General features: G+C 48.1%; 1 protein-coding gene across 4 annotated transcripts; it reads left to right on the forward strand.

Annotated features, from left to right (window-relative positions):
- The first annotated feature begins 490 nt into the window (after positions 1-490).
- On the forward strand, positions 491-10,795 carry NOP2 (NOP2 nucleolar protein). Of its 4 annotated transcripts, none has more exons than XM_045554510.1 (15): positions 491-953; positions 1,697-1,742; positions 1,889-1,977; positions 2,169-2,413; positions 3,841-3,893; positions 4,011-4,162; positions 4,261-4,460; positions 5,296-5,385; positions 6,499-6,586; positions 6,663-6,803; positions 7,709-7,848; positions 8,004-8,093; positions 8,231-8,353; positions 8,476-8,704; positions 10,008-10,795. In XM_045554510.1, the coding sequence occupies exons 1-15, from the start codon at positions 848-850 to the stop codon at positions 10,670-10,672; spliced, it is 2,457 nt and encodes an 818-aa protein (XP_045410466.1). In that variant the 5' UTR covers positions 491-847; the 3' UTR covers positions 10,673-10,795. The 4 variants fall into 4 exon arrangements, with proteins under 4 accessions (XP_045410466.1, XP_045410468.1, XP_045410469.1 ...); XM_045554512.1 differs by having other exon boundaries at positions 2,181-2,413; XM_045554513.1 differs by having other exon boundaries at positions 1,889-1,932.
- Positions 10,796-10,911: the final 116 nt, after the last annotated feature.

Genomic DNA, 10,911 nt, shown 5'->3' on the forward strand with positions numbered 1-10,911 from the left:
GAAGGCTGGGTAGGTTTTTCTTGCTAAATTGTGCCTAACTGGGATGCAAGATGTCTCTCTCCTGACCTCCAGATATGAACTTAGGCAGAGGGGAACTTTAACCGCTGAGCAGGAGTGTGGGGTCAACAGGGAAGAGACTTGGTTCAAAGGGTTGGGAGGCGGCGGTCGGTGGCGTGGAGTTCCAGGATCTCTAGTCTGCACCTAGGGCCGTGGATGCCGGGAGGGCGGGGGTGGACCGACCGCTGTCGTGCCCTGGCTGGCGGGGAGGGGCCGGCTTCTGGGCACCAGCTTTTCCGACTGAAACCGGCCGTGAGGCAAGAAGCCAACTCCCTGAGAAAAGGGCGGTCAAGCCGAGAATGGTTGTGTTCCCGTTTCTCCCTCCACCCGCGGCGGTCACCGGCTGCCAGCTCGGCGCGCGTTCCTAAGGCGACCGTAAGTTCCGGGTGCTGCGACAGACGCGGCGCAACCGGAAGAGGCGGGGCCACGAGGCGAAAGCTCTCTTTGCGCCTGCGTGGAGCGTTTCCGAGGAGTGTGGCGTCCGAGTGCTAAGCACGAAGTCCACGTGGAGTGCTGCACCTCAGAGCGAGAGGCTCTCTGGCTTGAACCCGCTTCTGGGTGGGTCTGGAGGAAGTCAGGGAACGAAGGGTGGCATCGCTGACCCGGTCTGGGACCTAGGGAGAGGGGCGTGGTGCCCGGGTCTCAGGGCGGGAGGGCGGCTTGGTCGGGCCTCCGGAGCGGTGTCGTGAGGCCTTAGTCGAGGCCGTGCCCTTTCCCACTCTACGCTAAGTCTGCGTTCTGCCGTTGTTTTCCAGCACGCACTTCTCCCATTTTTCCTTTTCCCAGTACCATGGGGCGCAAGTTGGACCCTACAAAGAAGGAGAAGCGCGGGCCAGGCCGGAAGGCCCGGAAACAGAAGGGTGCCGAGACAGAACTCACCAGATTCCTGCCTGCAGGTAAGGGTCAGTTTTGGCCTCCTGATCCCCCAGCTTTTTGTGCCATTGTGTATCATAACCCCTTCCCTGCTTTAGTCTTTGTTTATTTTTTGTTTAAGTGGAATCTTGTTTGTGAGTTATTAGGAAATAAGTATGAATGAAACACTTGTTGTCATCAGCGTTTAGAATTTAGGGAAGATGCGACAGGGACAAATACCCATGCAAGGAGAGGCTGGTTTAAAATTGAGAGTTAAGTTTAAGAGGGATCCCGTGCATAACTTTAAAAGTTTACCTTAAGCTGGGTTTTGAAAGTTAGGTGAGAGTTTAGCAAGAGGAAGTTGGGCAGGGGACAAGACAGTCACTGAACTGCCTTTTGGAGGAATGGAAATGGGAAAGCTCAGATCTGGCTCTCACATGGTGAGTAGTTTGTGTGGAAGACTGGTGGAAGAGGACACTGGACAGGGAATGGGTGTTGGCGTTGTATAAAAGATGCAGTTTGTTGAAATATTAGCAGGTCTTAGGCAGTATACTGAACTTCTTGGTCATTTATCACTTCATCATCTTAGAGTTCTGTAAAGGAGGCACCGTTAAGGAAGCAGACGCTGAGTGGTGAAGTTAACTCGAGTACAGTTGTTAAATGGCAGGGCTGAGATTTAAACTTATTCCCTTTAATTAGCGTACAAATTTTCTTCTTGCTTTTATTTCCACTCCTGTTTCTCTTTTTTTTTTCCCCATGACCTATCTGCCTCTTTTTTTTTTCATAGTAGGTGATGAAAATTCCAAGAGGCTGTCTAGTCGTGCTCGAAAAAGGTAAGTGTGAATGTCAGATTAAATTGGTACTGCTCATCGTTAGCCACATGGTTGATGGAGAGGGCTAATTGTGGACTCACATTTCCCTGTATTGGAAATGGCAGAGCCTGGAGTTGTGTTCCTGTTCCCTCATTGTATCATTCCAGGGCAGCCAAGAGGAGATTGGGCTCTACTGAAGCTCCTAAGAGATGTAAGTCTCCTGGGACCAAATGTTTGCCTGGAAAGCTACCAAAAGGTCAGTGAAAATAGGAGCTGTGTGCTGTATAAGGAGTCCTGTAGGTCTTGGGTAGGCAAGAACTTGCTAAGCATTTCTGGAATGAAGGGAACATCCAAAAAGGCTATTTGGAGTGGTAGAAAACACAGGATCCAAGGGTGTGGGGTAGGAGAATGTGTGTGCCATTAGTCCAAGTTTTTTCAAATCCTTAGGCATCTCTACAGGAGCTGTCCAGACACCTGGTGAGAAGGGAGCCCAGTCCTTATTTAATGCTGCTCGAGGCAAGAAGCGCCCAGCACCGACCTGTGGCAATGATGAGGAAGAGGAGGAGGAAGACTCTGAAGAAGATGGTGTGGTGAACCAGGGGGACCTCTGGGGCTCTGAGGACAGTGATGCTGATATGGTAGATGACTATGGAGCTGAGTCTGACTTCCAGGATGAGGATGAAGATGAAGAGGTGAGATTGACCTCTCTAGGTATTCAGAAAGGAATCCAGATTCTTGAGACTATCCCTCAGTGACAAGGATATGCCTGACTAGAAGAAAGGGATTTTAGTGCTCCATCATCATTTCTTACAGCCTTACGTCATCTCTTAACACACTTGCAGATTTGAAAGAGCTATGGGATAGAGCATTTTAAAAAGCTAGAATGCTCAGTGCTGGTAAGGATGTGGAAAAGTGGACACTTGTTGTTTCACTGATGGAAGTAGACATGCATACTTTTTTTTTTTTGAGACAGAGTCTCGCTCTGTTGCCCGGGCTAGAGTGAGTGCCGTGGCGTCAGCCTAGCTCACAGCAACCTCAAATTCCTGGGCTTAAGCGATCCTCGTGCCTCAGCCTCCCGAGTAGCTGGGACTACAGGCATGCGCCACCATGCCCGGCTAATTTTTTCTATATATATTTTTAGTTGGCCAGATAACTTTCTATTTTTTTAAGTAGAGACAGGGGTCTCGCTCTTGGTCAGGCTGGTCTCGAACTTCTGACCTCGAGTGATTCACCCGCCTTGGCCTCCCAGAGTGCTAGGATTACAGGCGTGAGCCACCGCGCCCGGCTGCATACTTTTTTTTTTTTTAATAAAGCAATTGTTGTCTGAGAACATTAAAAAGTTTCCTTTTGATCTAGTAATTCTCTGTTTAGGAAGATGGCCCAAAGCGTAGGTAAAGATTTATTTACTGAGGAATAAGAAGTTATTTATTACACAGTTAGTATGAGGATATGTTGCTAGAAAAGTTAAAATAATATAGAACTGTATAGAATAAAAAGAGAAAGTCCCCATTTGCATCCCTTCCTTACCCCCACCTCCTCACCTACAGAGTTATTACCAGGTTTGCAAGCACCATGTGAGTCATTTTGCCAAAAACTCGGGAAACTTCCAAAGTATCCAATATACTTCAGTAAATGTTTTCATGCATATGATGAGTTAACATTGGCCATTATGACTATGGAAATGCTTATGATCTAACTGTGAATTTTAAAAAACAAGTAACAAAAGTTGAAGGTGGCTGGGCCCGTAATGCCAGCTACTTAGGAAGCTAAAATGGGAGGCTCTCTTGAGCCCAAGGGTTCAAGATTATAGTCAGCAGTGATTGTGCACTGCACTCCAGTCTGGACAACAGAATGAGACCCTATCTCTATGAGAAAAATATAAAGAGTTGAAAAAACACTGTAATTTGAACTATGTGAAAAATCCAGAGTAACATGCAGAGTATTAATTCCTGACTTAGTTTCAACAATGATCAACATTGTGCCAATCTTATATTCATTTCTTCAGCTTGCTTTTTTCCTTCTGAGAGCAAGTGTTAAATTTGTATTTAGCAAAAAAAAACCAAAAAAACAGGGATAGAAGGTCAGGCTTGCATTACCAGCTCCGTGTCTCTCTCTCCAGTTGCTGCCCATTGAAAGAGCTGCTCAGAAGCAGAAGGCCCAGGAAGCTGCTGGGTGAGTTTGAGAAACTGTTAGGATGGAGAATAGGCAGCAGCTGGGATGGAGGAAGCTGAGGAAGGAGGAGGTGTCTGTTTTAGTCTGTGAATCATTCTGTTCCTGGACTATTTCTAGGGGCCAGTGGAGTGAGGAGGAGACAGAGGAAGAGGAAGAAGTATCCCCTGAGTCAGGCTCCACAAAGGAGGATGAGACAGGGGGGAGCCTGCAGATCAATGTGGATGAGGAGGAGCCAGCTGTGCTGCCCCCCGCTGGGGAGATGGAGCAAGATATCCTTCCAGTGCAGAGTGAGGGGTGGGAGGAAGGTGCTTGGGAGAAGGATTTCCAGGCCCTAGGACACCTTGAAATAGTTCCTTAACAGGCCCACATGCCCAGGCTCCAGACCTGCAAAGAGTTCACAAGCGGATCCAGGATATAGTGGGAGTTCTGAATGATTTTGGGACTCACCGGGAGGAAGGTCGGTCTCGTTCTGAATATCTGAATCGGCTTAAGAAGGATCTGGCGATTTATTACTCCTATGGAGACTTCCTGCTTGGCAAGCTCATGGACCTCTTCCCTCTATCTGAGGTACTAGATTGCCAACCTAACGCCTCTTCTGGTTTTCCTTTTTTTTTTCTTTTTGAGACAGAGTCTTGCTCTGTTGCCCGGGCTAGAGTGCCATGGCGTCAGCCTAGCTCACAGCAACCTCAAACTCCTGGGCTTAAGCGATCCTACTGCCTCAGCCTCCCGAGTAGCTGGGACTACAGGCATGCGCCACCATGCCCGGCTAATTTTTTCTATATATATTTTTAGTTGGCCAGATAATTTCTTTCTATTTTTAGTAGAGACGGGGTCTCACTCTTGCTCAGGCTGGTCTCGAACTCTCCTGACCTTGAGCGATCCACCCGGCTCAGCCTCCCAGAGTGCTAGGATTACAGGCGTGAGCCACCACGCCCAGCCCCTGATTTTCTTTTCTTTTTTTATTTTTTATTTTTGAGACAGAGTCTTACTCTGTTGCCCACGCTAGAGTGCTGTGGCGTCAGCCTAGCTCACAGCAACTTCAAACACCTGGGCTCAAGCCATCCTCCTGCCTCAGCCTCTCAAGTAGCTGGGACTACAGGCATGCGCCACCATGCCCGGCTAATTTTTTCTAGTTGTCCATATAATTTCTTTCTATTTTTGGTAGAGATGGGGTCTCACTCTTGCTCAGGCTGGTCTCAAACTCCTGACCTCGAGCTATCCTCCCGCCTCGGCCTCCCAGAGTGTTAGGGTTATAGGCGTGAGCCACTGCTCCTGGCCTCTTCTGATTTTCTTTTTTCACTTTCTTACCCGGTGTAAGGAAAACATTGATCCCTCTTGCTCTGTTCATTGGACCCAGCTCCTTAGCAGCCCGACTTATTCCCTGCTGTCTTGCCCCCTGCAGCTGGTAGAGTTCTTGGAAGCTAATGAGGTGCCTCGGCCCATCACCCTCCGGACCAATACCTTGAAAACCCGCCGACGCGACCTTGCTCAGGTGAGAGGTAGCTTTTGAGGTTTGCTTATTTCAGGGAAGTAGCAACTTTTGCTAACTCTGAGGATTCCCCTGTCCCACCCTAACTGGGGGGGAGGGTCTTAGAACTAAGCATTTCTTTGGATAAGCATGATCCCAGGAGGCAAACCTAGAAAGGCCTAGACAAGCTGAAGGCCTAGGACCTCTGTTGAATGAGAAACTCATCCTTCTAGTCTCTGCTCCCTGTGCCTGGGGTGAGACATCTGCATCAGAATAAACATGCTGCCTCCCAAGGAAATTGGAGGAAGATCATTGAGAAGTTGGGAAAACTCTTGATTCCTGACCCCAGAAAAAGACACATGCACAATCAATATTTTAAACTTGTTTCCAAGGGTTCAGGGACCCCAGGCTCCCTGTTCTAAAGTCAATGGTGTGATTCTGTATGTTGTGTATCTCCTGGTGTGAAGACAACTCAGTAGTTATCTTTAGTGTGCCATAACCAATGTCATTAAATTTTGGAATGGTGAGGGGGTTGAGCTTCTTGGAAAATCAGAGTCCATTTCCAGAAAATAAAATAACAGGAGGTATCAGACTGCTGCTCTATTAGGGTGGATTCAGACCTTGAGTTAGGAGCCTGAGGTTAAAAAGGGCACCATGGCATGGGATGGAATGGGAGGGAGAGAAACTGCTTAGTGCGTGTGTGGTGACTGTTCTAAGTAAGCACTCTAGGAGTCGTGGTGCCATGGACCTACCAGCTGGTGCTGGTATGACCATGTTTTTGTGTCTTCATTTGTTTTGGGGTAATTACAAGATTGGTGTTTTTTGTTGGTTTTTTGATTTTTGAGACAGGGTCTCTTTTTTTTTTTTTAAGAGACAAGGTCTTACTCTGTCATTCAGGCTGGAATGCTGTGGTGTCATCATAGCACATTGTAACCTCAAATTCCTGGGCTCAGACAATCTTTCCAAGTAGCTGAGGGTATAGATGCGTGCTACCACTTGTGGTTAATTTTTCTACTTTTTGTGTAGACAAAATCTCACTATGTTGCCAAGGCTAGTATCAAACTCCTGGCCTCAAATGATCCCTCTGCCTTGGCCTGCCTATAAGGTGTTTAAAATCTTTATCTGTCTTGTCTTCAGGCGCTAATCAATCGTGGGGTTAACCTGGATCCTCTGGGCAAGTGGTCAAAGACAGGGTTAGTGGTATATGATTCTTCAGTGCCTATTGGTAAGTCTTCCCTGCCCAACAGCCGTTCTGTCCCTTTGTTTGTTCCATCATGTCACAGAGCAGTGCTCCTCCACAGGTGCTACTCCTGAGTACCTGGCTGGGCACTACATGCTGCAGGGAGCCTCCAGCATGTTGCCAGTCATGGCCTTGGCACCCCAGGAACATGAGCGGATCCTGGACATGTGTTGTGCCCCTGGAGGAAAGACCAGCTATATAGGTATGAGAAGGGCAGGCAGAGATGGGATTCATCTGGCTCTCTTCTTTTGAAAGTAGATGGGGTTGATGATTCGCCAGTGCTCATGGAACCCAGTATACAGGCAGCTAGCAGAACAGTGAGGAGCACAGTTTCTGGAGTCGCCTGGGTTGAGTGCCACGTGTACCACTACCCATGTGACCTTGGGCAAGCCTCTGATTCTCTTTCATCATCTGTAAAATAGGATAGTAATTGTGCTTGGGTTGGCCATTATGTTATACTTGGGCTGTGAGAGTTGAAATAATGCATTTAGAAATCTGTGGCATAGGCCGGGCGCTGTGGCTCACACCTGTAATCCTAGCACTCTGGGAGGCCGAGGCAGGCGGATCGTTTGAGCTCAGGAGTTCGAGACCCGCCTGAGCAAGAGCGAGACCCCATCTCTACTAAAAATAGAAAGAAATTAGCTGGACAACTAAAAATATATATAAAAAAAAATAGCCGGGCATGGTGGTGCATGCCTGTAGTCCCAGCTACTCGGGAGGCTGAGGCAGCAGGATTGCTTGAGCCCAGGAGTCTGAGGTTGCTGTGAGCTAAGCTGATGCCTTGGCACTCTAGCCCAGGCAACACAGTGAGACTATATCTCAAAAAAAAAAAAAAGTTAGGAAAAAAAAAGAAGTAATTTAGTCTGTAAAACCAGAAAGACATTCAGTGAAAATGGAAAAACCACATCAGTAGGCTTGCTGATCATGAGGGGCCAGTGCATACAGGATCAACTTGTGCAGTAGGCAGAGGGGAGTGGGGCTTGTTAGGAGTGAAGTTTGCCTTGAGGTGATGAGACTTCACTTGTGGATTCCTGGGCTGGAGGGTGGGTAGCAAGTTTGGAGGCATAGGAGCCAGCTGGTCAGCACTGTGGCCCACCCTCCCTTTAGCCCAGCTGATGAAGAACACAGGGGTGATCCTTGCCAATGATGGCAATGCTGAGCGGCTCAAGAGTGTTGTGGGCAACCTGCATCGGCTGGGAGTCACCAACACCATCATCAGTCACTACGATGGGCGCCAGTTCCCCAAGGTGGGACTCCTCCTCTGGGTGTCTGTCTCTCCCGGGGCTTTTTCCAGTTTACCTTCTCCCTTCCTGACATCCGAATGTTTAGACTTCTCCCTGGGAAATAAATGGTGTGCTGCAGGTTGCAGAAAACATTTGATTAACCTACCCGTCTTCCCCAGGTGGTGGGGGGCTTTGACCGAGTGCTGCTGGATGCTCCCTGCAGCGGCACTGGGGTCATTTCCAAGGACCCAGCTGTAAAGACTAATAAGGTGAGGGGTCGAGGGGTGGGACCAGCTGAGAGGCCTTGGCTGGGTCTTGCAGAACTGGAAAGTGAGGTAGAGGAGTGCTCTCGGCAGTCAGTTGCTCACCTCTTCTCCCAACACTGCTGGGTCTCTCTTCGGGACAGGATGAGAAGGACATCCTGCGCTGTGCTCACCTTCAGAAGGAGTTGCTCCTGAGTGCTATTGACTCTGTCAATGCCACCTCCAAGACGGGAGGCTACCTTGTCTACTGCACCTGTTCTATCATGGTGAGGCCTCTGCCATGGTAGGGCAGGGGACACAGGACTGGGAGGCTTTTTGCCCCTGAGAGCTCCCTTTACCTCCAGCTCTGCTTTTTCCTCCCTTCTGTATTGTCTTCCCACACGTCTAGGTGGAAGAGAATGAGTGGGTGGTAGACTATGCCCTGAAAAAGAGGAATGTGCGACTGGTGCCCACAGGCCTAGACTTTGGTCAGGAAGGTTTTACCCGCTTTAGAGAAAGGCGTTTCCACCCCTCTCTTCGTTCCACCCGACGCTTCTACCCTCATACCCACAATATGGACGGTTTCTTTATTGCCAAGTTCAAGAAATTCTCCAATGTTTTTCCCCAGCCCCAAACAGGTGAGTAATCTGCTCTTTCCACCCTTCATTACCACCTTTGCTCTTTCTTACGGGGTGTGACTGCTTCCATTACCGCAGCCTTTGCATGTTTGTATGAAAGATCCCTTTCATCCCAGCTAGAGTTGCTCTTGACCCCTGGACATGTCAGTGCAGTTAAAGTGTTCATATGGGCCAGGCGTGGTGGCTCACACTTGTAATCCCAGCACTTTGGGAGGCTGAGGAGGGAAGATCACTTGAGGCCAGCAGTTCAAGACCAGCCTGGGCAACATAGTGAGACCTCATCTCTACAAAAAAATTAAAAAAACAAAGTGTTCATAAGGCTGAGGGCCTTTCCCTTTATTCTACCAAGTAGCTGCAGCTGTTAAGCCCTAAATGCATTCCAAATGTGGGTTGTGGTTTCTTTTTCTTTTTGGCCCAGGGTTGACATATTGATAATATACCTCTGCTGTTCCAGCATTCTCAGCAGTGGGTTGGAACAGAGCTCCACAGACCTATTGGTGTTTTCTGAGCCTCTCACAATAATTGCAGATCACTTTCTCAGCCATCTTGAGGAGTCTGGCCTGGATCTCAGGGGAAGGGTGGGGTTTTCAGAAATAAGCCTGAGAGCTCTGTATTCTGGATTCAATTGGAAGAAAGAGAAAAGAGTTGCTCAGAATATAAACTGTGACTTAAGTTATTTTTTTCCTTTTTAAATGATGCCCTTACAAAAGTCACATTTGAATGATAATATAGAACAAAAACTGTAAGAAATAGCAAAAGTTGCTGTAACTTAAAAAGAACATATTTAATATGTCAGTCCCATTGATGTCTCACTAGGTTGTTCCTGGTTGTTGTGAATGTGCCTTCTAATTTATCTGCATTTCATTAACATCTGTGTGTGTGTGTTGGTGTGGGGGGGAGGACTTCTCTGATTAAAAAAATAATAAGGGATGGAATAAATGAAAAAAAGAAAAAAAAAAGCCCAGTGCTTCAGATTTGTTCAGGAGACCCAGGGATTCACTTCCCCCTTGAGTGTCTTGTTGCTTGCTGTCCTCAAGGGGGCGCAGCTTCCTATAAAAAGCTTTTGGCCCAAGGACAGGCAGTGATCTCTTAATACAAAGTTCAAATAGGATTGAGTAAAGGCCAGGTGATATTAAGTAATAGGAATCTAGGTGATCTGCCCTTAGGCAGTGTCCTAATTGTGTGGAACTGTTGGCCAAGAGATGGCGATTCCCATATTTTAATAACCTCTACTTGTCTCTTCCACTAATGATTGGTGATGAGGCCCATTTTTCTCAAACCATCTGTTTAATTTTAACCCCAGGAAATTCTGCAACAGCCACCCCTACAAATCTAGACTTGCCTGACCTGAAGGGTCAGGTCACCCCCAAGTCTGAGAACAGCAGCCAGCCAGCCAAGAAGGCCAAAGGGTCTACAAAGGCAAAGCAGCAGTTGCAGAAACAGCAGCATCCCAAGAAGGCCTTCCAGAAGCTGAATGGCATCTCCAAAGGGGCAGACTCAGAATTGTCCACTGTACCTGCTGTCACAAAGGCCCAAGCTTCCTCCAAGCTCCAGGGGAGCAGTCAGCCAGCTAAAAAAGCTGAAGTGACTGGGGAACCAAAAGTGACTGGGAAGATAAAGCAACGATCACCTAAATTGCAGTCCTCCAAGAAAGTTGCCTTTGTGAAGCAGAATGCCAATCCCAAGAGCATGGACACAGAAATGTCTGCTGTGCTCTCCGTCTCCAAGACCCAGACCACTCCGAAGCCTAAGGATCGTCATCAGCCCCTTGGGAAGGCCAAAGGGCATGAGAAGGTAAAGCAGCAGTTGTCAGAGCAGCGTTTCAAGAAGGCTGCCTTCCAGAAACAGAATGGCACCCCTAAAGGGCCTCAGATTCCCACGGTGTCTCCACTGAGTTCCAGCCAGCCCCCACCAACAAAAAAGAGGAAATCTCAGTCCGGGGACAACAGTCAGCCACTGCTGTCTTAGGTGAATGGTTGAAAACTAGACTGAGGTGGCTCAGTGCTATTATCACCGGGTTGGAACGCTTACCTCTGTGAGGATGGCTTCCCCACTGTGCATACACGTGAAATATATGTTTTACAACTTCTGGCCACTGAGTGTTTTTTGAGGGGACTGGGTACTTTCTTTGCTGCTTCAAGGGTAGAGGTGGGAAGGTGGGACTGGCATCCTCTGAAGAGAGGGAACGGTTGGATACTACTGAGAAA

Source organism: Lemur catta, chromosome 6 (assembly GCF_020740605.2).
Source record: "Lemur catta isolate mLemCat1 chromosome 6, mLemCat1.pri, whole genome shotgun sequence".
Taxonomy (NCBI): Eukaryota; Metazoa; Chordata; class Mammalia; order Primates; family Lemuridae; genus Lemur; species Lemur catta.